Here is a 21,331-nt window from a genome sequence, read left to right on the forward strand (position 1 = left end):
TGCACCCGGGCTTTCTCTAGTTGTGGCAAGGGGTCTACTCTTCGTTGTGGTGTGTTGGCTTCTCATTGCAGTGGTTTCTCTTTGGTACAGAGCATGGGCTCTAGGCACGCGGGCTTCAGTAGCTGTGGCACGCAGACTCAGTATTTGTGGCTTGTGGGCTCTAGAACGCAGGCTCATTAGTTGTGGTGCACGGGCTTAGTTGCTCCGCGGCATGTGGGATCTTCCCGGACCAGGACTCGAACCTGTGTCCCCTGCATCGGCAGGCAGATTCTTAACTACTGCACCACCAGGGAAGTCCCTAAAAGTGACTTAAAAAAAAACACATAACCACAACGTCATTACAAATATCCATTGTTCACAGTTGCTTAAAGATCTAAACATGGTTTACACACTGCAATTCATTGACATGACTCCTACTTCTTTAATCTATAGGATTCTCTGCCATCTTATGTTTTCCTTGTAAGTTTTTGTTAAAGTTTTTTGTTTATCCTGTGCAGTCTCCTAGGATTTGGATTTTGCTGGTTAATCCCATTGATGTTGTTTAATATGTTCCTCTGACCCACTGTATTTCCAGTAAACATGCAGCTAGATCTAGGGTCTTGATAAGATTCAAGATCAAATTATTTGGCAAGATTACTTCATAGGTAGTGCTATATCAGTCAAAGTCCAGCCAGGAGACTGGAACCACATGTTATTTGAACTATAGAACTAGAAAGGCTAGAGCACTAAGGTATTACAGCAGCAGCAACTGTAGGAAGCTGCTAGGACTGGGAGAAAAAAGAGAAGTTGGAATTATTAATACTTAGAAGCCTGGAAGAAGAGTCCTTAAATTCAGACCTCTGAGAAGGATGCATATCTCAGCTGGTGAATATGTCTATTAGAAGTACACAATGTCTGGCTGTATTAGTGATGTTAGCAGCCAATGATGATCATTGCCTAGATGCATTAATTAAACAAGGTACTATTTTAATTTTATTCATCATTTAATACTTGCAAAACTTTACCATGCTTTACATCAGTGCCTCTCAGTCAATCTGGTTATCTGAACCCTATTCTAATACATTCCTCAGGTAGGGGTCATGGAAACAATGTTCCATGAATTTGCATATTGATGATAGCCTGTGACTCTTACGCTTTAAAGTCCATTTGGTTGGATATAAAATCCTGAGTAAGTTCATATTACTTCATTGTCTTTTGGCATAGAGTGTCATTATGGAAAAGTGTGAAAATAATCGGATTTACCTTCCCTATACCAGCTTTTTTTTTTTTTTTTTTTTGGCATGGACTCTCAAAGGACTTTTTCTTCAAAAAACCCTTTAAAAATTTTTTCATTCTTTTTTTAGGCCATTACTCAGCACTGACCATCCTGGGTCAGTGTTCCTAGGTGCACAGTGTCTTTTCAATACATAAAGTCTTTCTAATTTCAAGCAAGTTCTCTTGAATTCAGTGCATCAGCCAGGGTTCAGTCAGGAAGCAGAAGCCATACTAGTTATCTGAACAGAGAGAATGTAAAAACACATTAAGTATAAAGTTAACTAAGTTACTGAAAGGATAAAGAGAACATCAAGATGTCTTGGAGGTAGCAGCTAATATCCTGAGATGAGAGAACAAAGAAAGGAGATAGGAATTTAAATTTAGAGGGGCCTCATGGAGCTGGAAGTTACAGCTCTGAGGAGGGATGATGCTGGTGCTGGTCTCTGAGCTTGGGCCTAAGACCTAGATCCCTGAAGAGGGGCTGCAGGTGTCTCTGTCAGAAGGAAGCATGACGATAAGGCTTCTGCAAGTGTAATAGAAACTGCAACCAGATTCAGCTGCTGCTAGGGAAGGAAGTGCTGGATGAAGACAGCATTGCTGGCATAATGGTCACAAGAACCACAAGCAGACATAAAGCTCACAGAAAGTAGACAGGATGGAACAAATCCTTTCCTTCAGACTTGCAGTCTCCCTCTAGTGACTCCTATTGGCAGAGGCTAACATAAATCCTGCTAAAGCAGAAATGATCACCACAAAGCCGAGTATAGAGGGGTGGGTGCATAGAAAATAGCATAACTGGCACATAGTTTTTAGTATTTGCTCTTTCCCATTGCTTTGGATTTCTTTGCAGACTCTATTTATATGGATATCAGGTTTTCAATATGTGATATCACTCTTCTCTTGATTTAAAACATTTTCCTTCTTTCTATTTCCACCCTCTATTTCTCTTAGGGATTATCCATTGTTTATTCACTTTTGAGTTCCTTCTAGATTAGTTTTCACTTTTACAGTGACTTTTATTTCTTTTAATTTCTAATGCTTTCCTGAATTCTTGTCATTTATCTTTTTAAACCTTTCTTTTTATCCACTCATCTGAGTTTTTCTAATTCTTGTTTATAGTTCTTTTATAGCTTTTATCATTTAATTTCTTTTAGCTTGGTTTGAAACAGGTTTTTGTTTTGTAAGGATTTACTGTTCTTTATTCTTATAATTTTGTATATTTCACAATTCTTTTCTGTTGCTAAGTTTTAAGTGAAACATTTACCTGTACTTTTGAGACAGAATTAACTTTTCCGTCTTCAAGGTTCATGAAATACTATTATTTTCACAAAGTGACTAAAATAAATGACCTAGTTCTGAGACCTGCTTCCTTTGCCTCTCCCTCACTTCACACTATACATTGTCTTTCCTTTGACCCTATTGTCCCTGTCCTGCAGAATTTGGTGTATACAGCCAGCAGTTTCTCCTTGAAAGGGTTCTGTTTTGGAATGAAGCTTACATTTGTTAGTTTCAAGAGCCCATAAGGACCTAGATTACTCCAACAAATTTGGAATTTAGCACAGTCCCCTTAACTCACCTGCAAATTGGCATCTCCAGGTCACTTTTTGGCTGCAGTTTTCAAATTGGCCAGCCATGCTTTCCAGTGGAAACCTGTTGATTTGGGAGATCTATTCTCAAGGCCATCAGACGTCCCACTGATTTTCATCCATGACCTTCCATACAGATAAATGGCACTACTCAGGTTTTACAGTTGCTTTTGAGTTTGTCACTATCTAATTTTATTTTGGGATTGTGGGGATACCTTGTCACCAAGACTTGCTATAGATGCCATGCATGGGATTTTGCTTTTATGAAGGGATTTGGGAGATTAAAAAAATACACTGCTATTTCTGTCATCTTCTATTCTTCAATGTACTTCTGGTAGTTAATTTTTTATTTAGGAATATCTGTGATAACAGTTTATATAAAAGGTAGTAGAGCACAGTGATTAGAAGCATGAGCTATGGAGTCACACTGCCTGGGTACAAATCCTAGATTCACTGTTTACTAATTATGTGATCTTTAACCTCTGTGTCTTAGTTTCTCCCATAAAATAATAGGTTGTGAGAAGTGAAATAACATAAAGCACTGCGAAAAGTACTAGGTTACATAGTAGGTATTCAACAAAGAAAGCTGGTGTGTTTTTTTTTTTTTTTGGCCACACTTGCAGGATCTTAGTTCCCCGACCAGGGATTGAACCCAGGCCCCCAGCAGTGGAAGCACTGAATGCTAACCACTGGACCACCAGGGAATTCCCAGGAAAGCTGTTTTAATTACTGTAGTTATCCTTTTTTTCTTTTTCAGGTCTAGCTCTTATTTTACTGGCTTTATAGTAGACTATTAAAAAAGTAAAAAAAAAAGGGAAAAAAACCACCCTACCTCTTGAAATTAACTCTTGCTTCCACAGTAAGATAGAAATCACAAATGCGAATAGCTAGAAAATAATGAAAATGAGAAGAACACATGGTAGGCAAATGTCACTTCAGAGGAAAGTTCATAGTGTTAAGCACTTTCATTACCAAACAGAAAAGAATGAAAATGTAAGCAATAAGCATTGAATACTAAAGATTAACTGCCTTCTATTAAAGTAGAAATCAATGTATTTTTTAAAGAGAGTAAAATGACCATATTAAATGTTGGCAAGGATGTGGAACAACAGACACAGATATTGTGGGTGGGAGTAGAAAAATGGTATAACTGAGAAGTCTAATTAAAGTGGAAGATGCACATAGCCTTGGCCCATCAAGTCCACCTCTAAGTAAGTACCTTAGAACAGACCTTCCCAACTTGTGGGCCAGTAGGGTAAAGCCTCAGGTGGCCACAGCTCGCAAAGCCTCATCTTTTATGCTATGAAGCATACAAATATTCTTTTCTGTATTATCATCTATCTATCTACATGAAGAGTTGGTAAGCAACCTCTTCTAATATCTTTCTTGGATTTCCACATTAGAAAGCCAAGTTTCATTGGAGTCAAGGCCTTATTTTATTCTCTGCTGGATATCCAGCAGCTAGAATAGCATCTAGTATATTGTACTTGCTCAATAAATATTTGTTCAATGTGCATACTATATAAAAAAAAGGATCACTGGAATATTATAAAAATGCAAAATCAGACATATAAAATATCCATTTAAATAAAGGATGTCCACCCTAGAGGAGTGGGATAGAGAGGGTGGGAGGGAGACACAAGAGGGAGGAGATACGGGGATATATGTATATGTATAGCTGATTTACTTTGTTATACAAAAGAAACACACCACTGTAAAGCAATTATACTCCAATAAAGATGTTAAAAAAAAATTTCAGCGCGCACACAAAATAAATAAATAAAGGATGAACTTGTATACTCATATAATGGAATGGTATTCAGCAATTAGAATAAACAAACTAGAAATCCACATATAAATCTCAAACAACACTGAGTGAAAGAAAGCAAATTGCAGAAAGATAAGCACAATGCAACTTAAAGTTTTATATAAAGTTTACAATCATGTGCAACAAGGCTATGTATTAAGTATAAAATTATATAAGCATGGAATGATGCACACCAAATAATCATTGCCTCTGTGGAAAAACAGAAATATTATCAGGAAAAGATTTACAAGGGAGCTTTAACCCAATCTATAATATTTTATTTCTGAAATAAAAATCTGGAGCATGGCAAAATGTTAGGATTTAATAGAACTAAATGTTAATTATTACGTTCTTTTATTTTTATGTTAAAAATCAACCATAATTAAAAAGTAGAGTAGGATTGATAAATAAACCTAAGAATGTGTATGGAAAACAACTAAAAATAAATCACTAGTTTTGGCCTAATCAAGAAAGAAAATGTGTATAGAAGATCAATGAAGAAAGCAAGTATAGGTATATAGAAGAAATTAAGAGAATACTTTCTACAACTCTAAGCAAATTCATTTGAAAGAAGGACTCAATGAAATAGATGCTCTTTCTAGAAAAATTACAAGTTATAAAAGAAAACCAGCCTCAGATATATCTACCACTAAATTCTTTCAAATCTCTGAGGAACACATTTCCCTTGTTATCTAAACTTTTCTAAAGTGTTAAGACAGAAAGAGTTCTTTCTTTCAGATTTAAAAATTAGTCATATTTTCATAAAGTAGATTAGGAATTCCTATTGTGTCACCCAGCTAAGTCAACCAAAACCACAGCGATATTTAGAGTTTTAATGTTTAATATATGAGGTTTCACAGAAAAGGAAATACAAATGGCTCAAGCAGATACGCAACCTTATTTTTAAGTGAAAATAAAAAATTCTATTGAGATTTAATCTCCACAGAGATTAACATATCATTATTCAACAGACTGGCAAAGATCAAAATGTTTGTTAATACTTTATAAAGATTCGAGGAAATAGGAACTCTCACACGTTGGTGGGAGTATAAAATGATACAATCCTTATAGAAAGCAATTTGCCAATATCTACGAAAAATAAAAATGTACAAATCTTCTGACCTAATAACTTCAGTTTAAAATTTTTTCTCACAGCAACTCACTAATGTGCAACATGACCTATGTACACGGTTATTAAATGCAGCATTATTTGCAAGAGTAAGAGACTGGAAAGAAAATGTTTGTCAGTAGGGACTGCTCCAATATATTATGGTACATCCATACAATTAAATCTTACGCAGTTATTAAAAAAAGAATCAAGAAACTCTATGTACTGATATGGGACAATCTCACAAAATCATGTTAAGTGAAAACGGCAAGCTGAAGAACAATGTGCACTGCACAGTACATTTATGATTAAGTATCTCCAGAAGGATATTTAAAAAACAGTTAATACTTCTGGGAGGGGAAACTGGGTACTAAAAAAGGGAAGGAAACTTTTCACTGTATATCATTCTGTGTCATGAATTTTGAACCAAATGAACGTTACATGTTCTGATGAAAAAACTTCTTTTCTTAAAAGACAAAAATTTGAAATAAAAACTGATAGCCAACAGAAATACAAAATTCTTTCAGGTAAATTCAAGTTAGCAAGTTTTATATTTCTTTCACCTGTAGGATAAACTTTTCCACAGTTCCATTGAGTCTTTCAGGTTCCATCAGTTTATTTACCAATTCCTGCTCAACAGCCATTAGGGCTAAGCCACTAAGCTTTTCTTGTCCCCTGGTATGACATAAATATGTTTTAAGACGAGACAGTGTAGAAAATGAATTTTCAACACTTGCTGAAGTAACTGGCCAAGACAAAGCAATATATAATAGCACTGATATGCAAGGAATATTATTGTGAAGACCATGCTGAATAAACAAATGGCCAAGATTGCTGAAGCTGATGCAATCATAATCTAGGACAAAGTTGAGCTTTGCATATTGCCGATAAAATCTAAGTTCTGGGATGATGTCTGCATCAAGTTTATAAAATTCTTGGACATCTTTAGCTGTTGCTTCATTTAACGGTTCATTCCATTTAAGTAACAGTTCTGAAATCTGCTTCATTTTACAATAATCAAACTCTGAAAAACACAATTTTAAATTTTGTAATATAGTATCCAAGCCTTGGTAATAAATATTAATTTTATATTGTTCTTCTGTTGAGGTAGGAAAAAACATACTGTCTGAATTGCTAGGATCTATTGTTTTCTGAATTTTTCTTCTTTTCTGAAATGAAGGCCTTTCAACTTCAAAACCTTTACAGGTTATTTTTTGACATACTTCCTCTGCTCCATCCCAGATAGTTTTGAAATAAGTATCATTTCTTTCAGATGATAAACATTCCAAAATTGCTTCTATTTTTGAAGACAAAGAAAAAATGTCTATGGTTTCACTTTGAAGCTCTTTGGAAAGAATTCCTGTAACACTTAGTACTCGATAAAGAAATTTCAAACAAAAGATAAATTCAAATTTGGAAACCAATGCCAACAAATCACTCAATTCATCAGCTAAACTTGTGTTTGAAGAATGGCTTGATAGAACTTCCAGTGTTTCAATAACCTCTGGAAGACCCTCAATCACAGATAGTAACGTACGATCGTGGACTGTCCAACATGATTGTGATGTATGTTTTTTGCATGTTTTGTTTTGACTTAGCTTATAAATGTTTTGAAAATTTACAGACATTTCCCCATGAATAGTGTTGAACAAAGAACTGAGAGTATTTAGAGCACTTCGGAGCTCTTTTACTTCTTTGCAAAACCTAATCACCGCCAAATCCAAAAAATGTGCATAACAATGCAGGTATAAAGCTCTTGGCTCTTCCTTCTTGAATTCTGCTGCAATTTTATTAAATTTTCCCCTCCAGTTACTGGTGCTATCATAGGCCTGGCCTCGTATTTTATCCAAATCAACTCCAATTTGCTGCAGGTAAGTTTTAATACTCCTGTGTAAGTTGGTCCCAGTCATCTCTTCAACATCTATGAAACCCAAAAATCTTTCTTTAATTAATATAGCCTTTGATGTTTTCTGTGGGTATCTTACACAAATAGAGAATTGCCCTTTAGTGGCACTATCAGTTGTTTCATCACATATTATTGAAAAAGCTGAGGAGACATTGATCTCATTTACAATATCTTGTAACATTTCAGTCTTTATTATTTCAATAATATCATTTTGAATTTGTGTACTATTGTAGAAGTCAACTTGTGAATTCGTAAGTCGAAATATTTCTTCTCCTTTATCTTTTGCTCGGATTTCTAACAATTCTAAAAAATTGCCTTTATTCACAGATGAAACAGACTGGTCATTTCCTCTTAAGAGTAAACACTGCTTTCCAAGAAATAAAATATTTTCAATTATAAGCTTTAGGTACTTTTTATTTCCCTCAATCTGTTTTGAATGATTAGATAAACTGTCATTAACGGCTTCATCACAAAACTGGTATTCCCTCCAAAATTGCAATGACTTTGAATGCATTTCACTTTTTTCATGCTTTCTGAATTTTTCCAGAGTTTTTTTCCAATTGGAAATTCCTTGGGCTGCAAATGACTCTCCTCCATAGCTAAATTTTTTTTGGCAGAACAACTGACACGAATAACAGAATATCACATCCTTTTTAATACTGTTTTCTAATTGCTGAAAATTTGAACACCAAGATTTTTTAATACTTCGTGATTTACCTTTAACTTTTTGTACTTTGGATGTAAATTTTGGGTGACGTAGTCCATCTCTTATTTTCATGGATTTCATACTGTTTGTAGCATCTTGGTTTGACACATGATCTTTTTGTACTTCTATACTGCAGCCAGTTGTATGCTGACTGAGTACTGATGAAGATGGTGCAAGGCTTGGCTGTTCCACATTACTATTAGCAACACCATTACTTGATTCACTGGGTGAAGTCTTAGAAATCTTGGGAGAAAATGACAAAATAACATTTCTTTGAACAGTTTTCAAATAATCAATTAAAATATCGAACATATCCATTCTAATAACAAAAAAAATCAATGGGTGAGTAACAGTATGAGCTCCACTAGGGGGAAACATTAACAATTATTTATAACTTAGTATTCTTATTAATAATTTCAAGTCAAACTTGAGATTTGGGAAACTGAACGTGAATAACAAAAGGTGTTTATTGCTCTACATTTTTGAGCTCTATGATCAAATCAGGAATGAATATGCTCAAATACACACATGCACAATATGTTTAAAAAAGAAAGCTTAAAAAAGATAGTAGCAAAAACAGTTAAGAATAAAACTTACATCCTCAACATTTGCTGTTACTGAAGAAACTGTACCTGTTAAAATAAAGCATAAATTCTAGATCTTATACCATAATCTATAAAATAGCATCATTAACTATATAATTGCTTATTTCTTTTGGTTTCATAGGCAACCAAAAGAAAACTTAAAGACAGATTCTATATTCTAATCAAGTATGGCAAAACAGTGTATATGTCAAAGAACGTCACATCAATTTTTACCTTGTAATACATCAGAGTTCATGACGGGCAGGGCTTCATGAGTATCTGCCAATGACACTATATTGCTTATAACTGGAGTTGTATCTTTCTTCGGAGAAAGGAGATCTGTTGAAGCATCATGCACCATGGAAACATTTACTGATAAAAATTAAATGATATCTTATAAACCAGGCAGAATCAATCAGTCAGAAAGCACTGTTTAATTACAAGTGTTTCAACGAATAACGCAAATATCTATCAATAATTGCTTTAAGTATTAGTGGGTACTGGAGTAATTTTTATTAGGGCTCAGGAATATCCAGGTTCTTTAGGATAAGATTAATATCAACATTAAACAGATAATTTACATTTCCCATCATTTTATATCTTTTACCTTTGCACGCAGTTTATCAGTCCTTTTATACTATTTGCTTGAACTGTCAAGCAAATCTTTACTGTGAAATTACCCATGAAGAACATTGCTAGAGAATCTCCTAATGGGTATCATTTCTAACCATTCCAGGATTCATAAACTCAGTATGAATGGAGCTGAGTTGGTGTCTAAGCTAGTATTAAAGAGCTTTCTATAATAAGCCAGTCTGCATGATGCACAAGCCCCAGGGGAATCATTCATTCCACCGTCTATGAAATTAGCACCACTGGTCCTATATGAGGCTCTTTGATAGAATACACAGTTGGCTCTGGATTCTCTGTCCCTTTCTATTAGTGAACATCAAAGTATTTCCGACTAGCTCTACTCCATGTGAAAAATGTAACTAATAGCCTTGTTTTTACAAAGCAGGGCTAACTAGAAGATTCTATATTCTAATATGACAATCTTTACAAATAAATATTAAATCTCTGGTGATGAAGTAGCCTTCCTTTTATGCAAAAATACTGGAAACTGTTCTTTGAAACAAGTTTTAGATTGTTTTGACTTTTAAGTCAGTTTAATTTAGAAATGAATCAAGGTTACAAATTAAAGGAAAGCAGTAATATTCTTCAACAGTTACTAAATCTCTGGTAACTGCTAAAAAAAAACAGTACCTGTAGAAGATTCCATCTTAGCTTTACTGTAAGCAGAGAAACAATGAACAGAGCAGAAAAGCTCTGTCTTCCCCGAGTCATTGGTAGTCTCAATCATTTCGTCTGAGGGTTTCAGTGATTTGCAAAGAACAGATGTAAGTGTTTTGGCTGGTTTCTGTTAGAGAGTAAAATAATATTCATATTCCTGGTATATGACATATGCTCACAACCATTGCTTAGTTGAAATATTATAATAACAATGAAGTCATATTTTTGTACTTTCTTAAAAACAGGAAAAAGGCACTTATAGATTGTAATGACTAAAATGAAGGAAACTGATCAATCTAGTAGGTAACTATTTGTATTATTTGTCAGGTATATTAATAGCTATAACAATACATATGCAAGCAGTGAAGAAAGTGGTCATAAAAGATGTTCATCATCCCAGGCAACTAAAGCCAACTGGACAAATCAACAAAAGTCTTATAATTACAGGTCTGTCTTTAATGCCAACTTGCGCATCAACTAAGGAAAGCCTTTTACTGGTGCTAAGGAGGAGCCAAAAAAGGGTGCCTAACACACATTACAAGATGCTGTGGGAAACACTGTTTTGCTAGCCTAACTTCATGGTGAAAATTCAAGCACGTTGTAAAAAAGCAGCACACAAGCAGTAAGAGGTACAGAACATAGTGCATTCTGTAAGCAGTAAGGTTGCAAAGGAAAAGGATAGAAAATGGGGAGGTTCACCACCTACTCTTCTGGGTGAAACAGGAGCCATCATTCCTGGACTTAATACTAAGTTAACACTAACGACAATGATGAAATGGAACAGCTTTTAGGGGTACACAAAGTGCAAAGACAAATGAAAATCTTACACAGATTTTCTTTTTCTGGGAAAGAATGGGATATTGGCAAAGGAACAATGAAACAAAAAGTAGAGTGTAATTTTGAAAATTACTATTTTTGTCCCTTATTAGTAGGAATTTTCATATTTTACGAAATATAACAACTCACCAATGTTTACATTAACCAACAGTAGTGGTATAATTTATAACTAATTTATTACTCATGTGGGAAAGCTAATACTTAACTAATGTACTCTAGTAAGAAGATATGGCCAGGGACTTCCCTGGTGGCACAGTGGTTGAGAAGATTCACAAAACATTAATATCTATCAATATTTAAAGTATCCCTGTATGTTGACCCAGAAATTTATACTTTTAAGAATTTTGGGGGCTTCCCTGGTGGTGCAGTGGTTAAGAATCCGCCTGCCAATGCAGGGGACACAGTTCAAGTCCTGGTCTGGGAAGATCCCACATGCTGCAGAGCAACTAAGCCCACGCGCCACAACTACTGAGCCTGCGTGCCACACCTACTGAAGCCCACGTGCCTAGAGCCCATGCTCCGCAACAAGAGGAGCCACCGCAATGAGAAGCCCGCACACCACAACGTGCAGTGAGTAGCCCCCGCTCACTGTAACTAGAGAAAGCCCACACGTGGCAGTGAAGACCCAACGCAGCAATAAATAAATAAATAAGTTAATTAATTTTTTAAAAGATGTGGCCAAAATAATTACAATTATACCAATCAACTTTTTAAAATAAAAAGCCACCCCATTTTTGCATTTTTGGATTCATAAGTTTGAGTGCTTTACTAATTTTTTTTTTTTTTTTGGCCACGCTGTGCAGCTTGCAGGATCCTAGTTCCCTGACCAGGGACTGAACCCAGGCCCTTGTCAGTAAAAGCGCAGAGTCCCAGCCACTGGACCGCCGGGGAATCTAATTCTTGATTACAGTTCACTAACAATATGGATTTTCTACATTATCACAATCATACAATATCTTAAATGCAGCAGGGCATAGTGTTAGGTGGTGCTTCTTAACTCATCTAGCCAAATAAGCCGTGCCCCTTCACATATGCTGAATAACTGAGTACTCAAATACAGGCTCTTAAAAACAGAAGGGGGCTTCCCTGGTGGCGCAGTGGTTGGGATTCCGCCTGCCGACGCAGGGGACGCGGGTTCGTGCCCCGGTCTGGGAAGATCCCATATGCCGCGGAGCGGCTGGGCCCGTGAGCCATGGCCGCTGAGCCTGCGCGTCTGGATGACTGTGCTCTGCAACTGGAGAGGCCACAACAGTGAAAGGCCCGCGTACCGCAAAAAAAAAAAAAAAACAAAAAAACAGGAGAAGGTCTATTTATTGAGTGTGAGGGGTAAAGAAAGAAAAGAAGGAATGGCATTAACTGCTTTCAGACAAAGGGTTCTATGCTCTCTGTTCTCCCATTTCTGGTCCCAAGGCAGGGTACTCTCATGGTGTGGGCATTCTGTCATAGAAAAGCTGTGGCTCACAAATGACCTATTTGAACTGTGGCTTGTTAAGACTCCCATCTTCAGTTGCTTGTTTTTAAGGAAGAATTTATAGGGATACAATTGGGTCTCAAAGCGTCACCAGAACAAGCAAGACATGGGACAGTCCACCTCATGAAAGGGGCTCAGACCACTATTGTGTTCAGCTCACTTAGTCCTGCAAAGCAGGGCCAGCTTCTCTGCTCTCAGAGCCACCCATCCAAGGCTCTCCTATCAGAAATAGGGGATTATTTCTCATTGGTTTACTGCCTACTAGGACTCCTGATTCAGAAAAAAGCATGTGACATTCTTGATTTATCTTAACCTTGCTTAGGTGTAAGAAATACATGGAATTAAAAAATAAAAAACATTTCTGTGGTTGAGTCCTACTGACCAATAGACTATTGTTATGCTTGCTATCTAACTTATAAATAAGCTTCCCTCTGATTGCCTTTTCTTCAAGACAAGATCATCACCTTGAGATTCTTTAGGAAAATCTCCATGCAGCATTTATCATGAATTGTTATGTGAAAAACAACTGTCAGAAGTCTTTTATATCATCTCCTTCATCATCTTACCAACGAAAAATATTCCCAATGGTACTAAAATCTATACCGCCAGTTTCCTAAAGTGGAAACATTCACAAGCCAACTAATGGAAGGAACTCAACCTTCCATTTTTCATTTGAGTCTTATGCAATCAAATTCAAATGGAGTGGTCCTCACTTTATGCAATAGATCTTTATTCATACCTGCTTATATGCTGTAATACGCTTTGAACTATTAAAGTAATGAGACTGTGCTTCCATGTGAAGTATATGGAACAGACTAGAGCTAGTGGAACAGTAAGCTCCACAGTTCTCACAACAGTTCATCATGAGGTTGTTAGCAGAGTGAAACTTTGAAAAACAGGCATTACTGCAAAGACTACGTTTCATGTTCTGGTATTTTACTTCATACTGAATCTAGGATTTAAAAAAAAGACTTAGTAAAAACTCTGATATTTAAGCAGAATAATCAGAGTCCCTCAAGGTTAAGACATATTGCAACTTACAACAGTAGTCTTCTGACACATGCTGCACTTGGCTGGAATGCTATTAGTACATATGGTATCAAATGGTTTTCTTTTTTCTTCATATGATGAAAGACAAGATTGGCTGCAAAAAGTTTTACTAGTGGTAGTATCTTCCAGCTGCATACTGATCACATCCTTTAGATTTACAATGTCTCTAAAAATAAATAACAAGGGTACCATTAAACTCTTTTACCACAATTATTTCTTTCTTTTCATAAGCTAAATCACTCCCTTAAATAACCCTCTCCCCTGTTGTTTCATTTACCCGAAGAACTGTGAAATAGTAGGAACATCAGCCTTGAAATAAGAAAACCTGAATTTGGTACCTAGTTCTATCACTTACATTAAGTAACAGTGATTAAGTCATTTATATTCCCTAAATGTTAATTTCTTCATCTATAACGTTAAGGATTATAAACACATCTGATAGTACAGTTTGAGGATTACCTTGCCTGTATTAGTTGGTGCTAGTGATTATAGAGTGATGATGAGAAATCACATATTCATACCTGACAAACTTTGGAATCTACAAGACAGAGGATTTAGAAGTTTGATCTACAAATTCCTGGGGATTCTCCAGATACTTTCAGGAGGTCCACAGGATCAAAACTATTTTCATAATATTAACATGTTATTTGCCTTTTTCACTGTGTTGACATTTGAACGGATGGTGCAAAAGCAATGGTGGGCCCCTGCAATTCCACTCCTAGGTATATATGCCAAAGAACTGAAAAAAAGTACTCAAAAAAGTACATATACACAAGGGTTCCTAACAGTTACAACAGATAGCAACAGCCTAAATGTTCATCAACAAATGAACGGATAAACAAATTGTGGTATATTATTCGGCTATAAAAAAAAAGAATGAAGTACTGATACACATGCCACAACATGAATGAATCTTGAAAACACTATGCTAAGGGAAAGAAGCCAAACATAAAAGGTCACAAGTTGTGATTCCGTCTATATAAAATATTCATAATAGATAAATCCATAGATAGAATGCAGATTGGTGGTTGCCAGGGGTTGAGGGGAGTGAAGATAGGGGAATGGGGAGAAACTCCTTAACAGATAAGGCATTTTACTTTGGGATGATAGAAATGTTTTGGAACTAGATAGAGGTGGTAGTTGTACAATACTGTAAATGTATTAAAAGGTACTGAAATGGTTTTTGTTATATGAATTTCACCTCAATAAATAGGGAGGAAAAAAAAAAGCGATGGTGGGTAAAACTGCCAGAGCCTTATTTAGCATAAATCAAGGCAGTGACGCCAAAAGGTACCAGTATTCGCACTGTTCACAACCATGAATTTGTTGTAAGTTATTTACTTTATTAAAACTCAATCCTTCAGTACATCTTTTTAAGATTCTGTGAGATGAAATGGGACGTAGGCATAAATTATTTCTCCTGCACACCAAAGTATGATGGTTGTTTCAAGGAAAATCTCATGTAGGAATGTTAAGAGTTAAAACCTGAGTTAGGGGACCTCCCTGGTGGCACAGTAGTTAAGAATCTGACTGCCAAAGTAGGGGACATGGGTTCGAGCCCTGGTCCGGGAAGATCCCACATGCCACGGAGCAACTAAGTCTGTGTGCCACAACTACTGAGCCTGTGCTCTAGAACCCACATGCCACAGCTACTGAAGCCCAAGTGCCTAGAGCCCGTGCTCCGCAACAAGAGAAGCCACCGCAAAGAGAAGCCCCCGAGTAGCCCCTGCTCGCCACAACTAGAGAAAGCCCACGCGCAGCAACAAAGACCCAACGCAGCCATAAACAAACAAACAAATAAATAACTGAGTTAGCTACTTTTTTCATGGAATACCTATTTATTTCAAAGAATGACTATCAGGGAAACTATTAACCAGAAGTAGGTATCTGGCAGATATTTTCTCAAAAATGAATAAAGTAAGACTGTTACCTCAAGGAAAACAACTGGCAGTAGTTATTGCCAATGATAAAATATGAGCTTTCACTGAAAATTAGAATTTTGGAAAACCTCCAGCTTGATAGCTTCCTAATATGTAGACTTTCTTAGTGAGATTAGTGATATTTTCTAAAATGTGATTTTTAAAATACTGCATAATGAAACACGACATTTAGATCTGCATACCTCAGGGAATCAATATTTTCCAAATGATGATAGCATGAAGCAAAAATCAGTTGTGGGTAGAAGAACAATTCAAAGTACAAATAGACCAATACTTTTTTTTTTTTTTTTTTTTTTTTTTTTGCGGTACGCAGGCCTCTCACTGTTGTGGCCTCTCCCGTTGCGGAGCACAGCCTCCGGACGTGCAGGCTCAGCGGCCATGGCTCACAGGCCTAGCTGCTCCGTGGCATGTGGGATCTTCCCAGACCGGGGCACAAACCTGTGTCCCCTGCATCGGCAGGCGGACTCTCAAACACTGCGCCACCAGGGAAGCCCTAGACCAATAAATTTTAACGTGACAGTACAAAAAATTCATTGATATGGCTTCAGATTCTACATTGTAACTAACCTTTAAGAAACTGTAGTATCCTTTAAGAAAATTGTAGTATCAAAGAACTTCCACAATTATATGAAATGCTATTAAAACACTCCTCCCTTTTCCAAATACTTATTTGTAAGGTCAGCTTTTCTTCAGACTTCAACCAAAACAACATTTTATAACCAAGTGAATGCAGAAGCAGATATGAGAACCCGGCCAGACAGTAAAGCAGTTTGCAAAACTAATAAAACAGTGCTCACTAAATTTTTCTTAAAATTTCTCCTAAATTTTAAAAAACGCTATTATTCAAAAAAAAAAAATTAGGTCAACATGCAGAGTTTATTACTTTTAAATGAGTTAATAGTTAAAAATTCCTCAGTTTTAATTTCTAACACAATATATGTATAGGTAGATGTAAGCTACATAAACTAAAGTTCTTTGGGTCTTCAAAAATTTTTAAGATTGTAAAGGGGTCCAGAAACCAGAAAATGTGAGAACTGCTACTACAGGAAATACCAAGATATCTGGCTTACCTAGATCCCTCAGAATATCAATCTTTCAGGATAATAGTTTTCCAGATGAAATACTCCTGAAATCAACACTATTTTAAACCTCAATATTCACAAATTTTTAGTGTACAAATCTTCCTTGACTTACAATGGGGTTATGTCCAGATAAACCCATCTTAAATTGAAAATATCATAAGTCAAAGACGCATTTAATACACCTAACCTACAGAACACCACAGCTTAGCCTAGTCTACCTTAAAGGTGCTCAGAACACTTACCTTAGCTTACACTTGGGTAAAATCATCTAACACAAAGCCTGTTTTATAATAAAATGATGAACATATCATGTGGTTTACTGAATATGAAAAACAGAATGGTTGTACAGAATGATTTTAAGTGTATGGGTTGTTTACCCTTGTGATCACGTGGCTGACTGGGAGGTGGGGCTCACTGCCGCTGCCCGGCATCATGAGAATATCATACTGCATACTATCATACTAGCCCAGCAAAAGAACAAAATTCAAAATTCGAAGTAGGTTTCTACTGAATGTGTATCGCTTTAGCACCGCTGTAAAGTTGAAAAATCATTATGTAGAACAATTGTAAGTTAGGGACTATCTGTACTATAATCTTTCTGCCTCCTTAAACAGCACCAAAATTACAGGTTAATTTTCATTATCACAACACCAGTCATTTTACTGGCTTAAGATGTAGCTCTACATGCAGTATCTGAGTTGTGACAAATTTTTTTCTAGGATTCACTGTCTGCCAAGCAGTGTTTAGGCCTTGGGGACATAAAAATGAGTATAATCTGGTCCCTAATGTCAAGAGGTTCATAGTCTAACTGTAGCATTATCGATTCTTTAATAACATTAATTTTACAATCAATGTTTTGGGAGTTATGAACACTATGGAAACACAGACCATGGAACAATTATCTGGGTGGCTGGGGGGAATAAGAGGAAGGAATGGTATGGGAATAGACAAAGGGTACAGATATTTGAGGCAGACCTTTAAGATAGTAAGAAATTAGCCAGATGGGAAGGAAGGCAGAAGAAATAGCACTGGCAGAAGCACTGAAGTCTGAAAATGCTTATTGGCTTTTACTGCTATTAGCATATTAGATTGCTAGCTTCTAATCTACTAAGGCCTTATTTAAAGAAAAAAAAAATCAAAAATGAATTTTGTTAAAAGTGCCTAAAATTAGCTTAACCAAAGGCTGAGCATAGGTCTGAACAACTTTCTTACAAATAAGTGTTACATCATTAGTGCATAGGCCTATTTTAAACTCCACTAATTTCTTTCAGGACCTCTGGTTAGCTTCAATTGGGATACAGAAGTACAGAAATACACTTAAATACATAGCTCTCAAAAGAACAGTCTTATCTTTCTAACATGACTTTAAATGTCATTTTCAAAGTTATCTTTCATTTGGTTCATGAAACACAATAAAAACTACATTGACTCTAACACAACATTGTAAATCAACTATACTTCAATTTAAAAAAAAACCTATAGCGACTCAGAACAGATTTAAAATCACTATTAAAAAAAAACCTCATCAAAAACCTCAACTGATAATTAGGTAAAATCTTGAGAACTACATACCTAATACAAGAGGCTAATGAATGTACAGTAAAAAGTTCTGAAAACAGTAAAGGTTACTCTGAACAATGGACAGCCTCTCGCAGCCTACGCATCACTGTACCACATTTCCACCAACCTATAAAATAGTATTTTCTATCAAAACATTTTTATTCCAAAGGAAGTAAAACTTATTTCATGTTTTGTTCATATTGGATTTCTTTGCCTTAGAGAACAACTTACACACTAAATCTTTCCTGCTTCAGCCTTTTCAATCTGTCATCTGTCTGGGAGCTCCGCTGAAGATGTATAATGGGTAAACTCCAAACACAGCAACATGATACTTTAACTTCTCAGAGCCTCAGTTTCCTCAAAACCAAAAGAAAATATTTGGACTGGATGATCTCTAAGGTCCCTTCCAGTTTTATGACTCTGCAGAGAAAGAAAGCATGCTGAAGAGAGTGCCATACAGCTCACAGCAAAAAAGAAAAAGGACAAAGTATAGTGTTAAAGGGTTTACAAAGCACAAAAGAAAGGTAAGTAGAGTTCTGTGGAGGAAGACTTGAAGCAAAGGTTAACTCCTGAAGCAGCAGCCAAATGAGGAGCTGAAGCAACCAGTATAAAGGGTATGTGAGTTTGTTAAGAGAATAATAGTGACAGCCAACATTTACTGGGTTCTTATTACATGCAAATATTATTCTGATCACTTAAATATATTATTTAATGATCAAAATTCTTACATACATTTAACAAAATAGATGGGAATACTAAAAAAGAAGTTCTCAATGCTTTTCGAACTTTAGCACGTATATGAATCATTTGGGGATAAATGTAGTTCTGATTCAATAGGCCTGGGTGACACCTGAGATTCTGCATTTTTAACAAGCTCCCAAATGATGATGCTGTATAGTGGCTCAGGGATCACATAGAGTAGCAAAATGTAAATTGAGGAAGCAAGATTCAAATTGTGGCAATCTGATTCCAAAACAAGATATTATCTGAAAGGAATTTATATTTACTGGCAAAATTGGTAGCCTATGCGTTTTCTCGTTCTGAAACAAAGACATTTAAACTTAACACTAGCATTTAACGAGTGCTAACAAACCAGAATTATAATACTATGGGACTCTCAAAGCACTGATCCTTTAGACATCTTAGTGTAGTGTTCAAAGTTCTGGACATTATGAAATCACTACTACTTCCCTTCTTCTCATCTAAATTGCTTTACATATGTAAAAACGTTAGCAAAAAAGACCCCAATAATAGTTCACAGAAAACGTAAAAAGATTACATACATACATCTATGTTTACCTAAGGCTATTCAATTTTCAAAACAATTAAACTACTTCACTTGCCATTACAAGAGAAACATTAAATAACTTTACACCTTGGAAGGTCAAAAAAATAACTGTTATATGATTAAATTTTTAGTAGGTTGCTCACTATACAGTTAAATGATAAAATATAATGGGCATGCAATAACCCCACTTACAGAGAATTTCAAATGAAAAGAATAGGAAAATAAGTTTCAGAAGTCATTATTTAAAGGTGAAGAGAAACACAGCTCCTATCATTTTAATTTCTGGAAATCTCTTGATAAAAAAAACTATTTCTGAAGAATCTATTAGAGGAACTAAAAGCAGAAGTAGCTTCTTTTACCTAAACCTAGGTGATTACTTCTTCAGAAAAAAAAAAAACCCATGCGGAAAATTACAACCAAGATTCTGATCAAGATCTATGTAGGGAAGTAAAAGGGGCCATAATTTAAAATTATATACTTTGAGCAGTTTGAACAAGTTCTCTTCGGAAGAGCTGGTGAATTGAGAGATGAAATGTATTCAGTGATGCACGGTGTGGAGCAGAAAAGCTGAGTAGACCCTTTCCTCTGATAAGCAGTTTGCCCCTTTTGAAGAATTTTTTTACAGCCAGAACAGGAAACCTGAATAGCTGTGGTTGAAACTGAGGGAAGCATCTTATTCATGCCAGATGAGGCCAGAGAAAGCTGAATGCCTGTAGTCATCGGAGAAGCTATAAACACAAAACAGGAAGGAAAAAAATTAGTATTTACATAATATTAAGCATGCATTCTTCCATTATCTCATAGAGGTTACTTCTCTTGGACTTGAAACCCAAAACAATCAATGCACTATTCAAAGGCATTCTAAAAAAGCAGAATAAACTGGCTATCACATTGGTCAGAATAAATATGATTAACTTAAGTAATTCTATTACCATTGTCTGAAAACGTAGTGTTTATTTTCAGGTCATTCTCCTGAGTTTTGGGCTGTTGGGCTTGACTATACTCCTAAAAAAGAGTTGAAAAATAATGAAAACGACCAGTCAATCAATAGAAAATGATATATTATGCTCAAGTCTGTTCAGTGAATTGCATAATTGAATTGAACCATGGTACATAAGTAAGCACTACCCTTTTGGTGACCTTTGGCTGATAACACCCATCAACTACTACAATATTTCCTGCTGTACCTAGATATGACTTTATAAAGTTTTGTTAACAGAGTCCCTCACTAGCTACTACAAAAAGAGAGTAGACATACTCAATGATACCTATTTTCCCTTCTTGTTCTGATCACCAATAGCTAATTGTCTTCATAAAGTCCTTAAACACAAAAATTGTTAGGTTAGGCTGAATGAGTCTAACGAAGGAGGATTTTTTTCAGAGCAGCAGGCAATTTACCTAAACTTGATCTATGTCTTTGAATGTCCACGGGCTGAAGGAACAACGGGTACTTCCTAGATGGACAATATTCCCATTGTCACCAACTCAATGGGAGTCATATCCTTACTTGGTATTGATTTACTTTAGCTATTTGTAAACAGAATACTAGAAATTAATTAAAAATGAAATTACTTTTCATTTCACTATAAATTTCAGCTGGTTCATATATAAACATTCTAAGGAAATTTGGCCCTACTTACAAAACACTCACAGCTTGATTCAGTTTTTCCTTTATAGGTTCTTTAGCATCTGACATGTTTAAAGAAGTTTAAGGATAAATATGAAACTAATTTGGATAAACAAATAATAAAGAAAAATTCTAAGAATTTAAAATGTACTAAATAATTCTACTACTTAATAGAGACAGCAGCATAAAAACATATAAGTAATTATTTGTATTGTTTCAAGTTAAGAAAAATGAAAAC

General features: G+C 35.7%; 1 protein-coding gene across 19 annotated transcripts in view; it reads right to left on the minus strand.

Moving 5' to 3' along the window:
- The window catches only part of ZMYM1 (zinc finger MYM-type containing 1), a 37,760-nt gene that overhangs the window by 4,036 nt on the left and 12,393 nt on the right, over positions 1-21,331 (minus strand). For 5 of the 19 annotated variants that reach the window (XM_060140599.1, XM_060140601.1, XM_060140598.1 and 2 more), the window contains 8 exons: positions 20,399-20,471; positions 19,945-20,194; positions 13,588-13,762; positions 13,286-13,498; positions 10,212-10,365; positions 9,186-9,323; positions 8,965-8,999; positions 6,284-8,610 (listed from right to left, as the gene is read on the minus strand). In XM_060140599.1, the coding sequence (XP_059996582.1) occupies positions 6,304-8,610; positions 8,965-8,999; positions 9,186-9,323; positions 10,212-10,365; positions 13,286-13,498; positions 13,588-13,762; positions 19,945-20,194; positions 20,399-20,471 (3,345 nt within the window). In that variant the 3' untranslated portion in view covers positions 6,284-6,303. Of the gene's footprint in view, positions 1-2,830; positions 2,967-3,672; positions 3,728-6,283; positions 8,611-8,964; positions 9,000-9,185; positions 9,324-10,211; positions 10,366-13,285; positions 13,499-13,587; positions 13,763-18,409; positions 18,599-19,944; positions 20,195-20,398; positions 20,472-21,331 lie in introns of those variants that run through there. The other 14 variants (XR_009538996.1, XM_060140612.1, XR_009538998.1 and 11 more) reach the window with 14 other exon arrangements.

This window comes from Lagenorhynchus albirostris, chromosome 2 (assembly GCF_949774975.1).
Source record: "Lagenorhynchus albirostris chromosome 2, mLagAlb1.1, whole genome shotgun sequence".
NCBI classification, from domain to species: Eukaryota; Metazoa; Chordata; class Mammalia; order Artiodactyla; family Delphinidae; genus Lagenorhynchus; species Lagenorhynchus albirostris.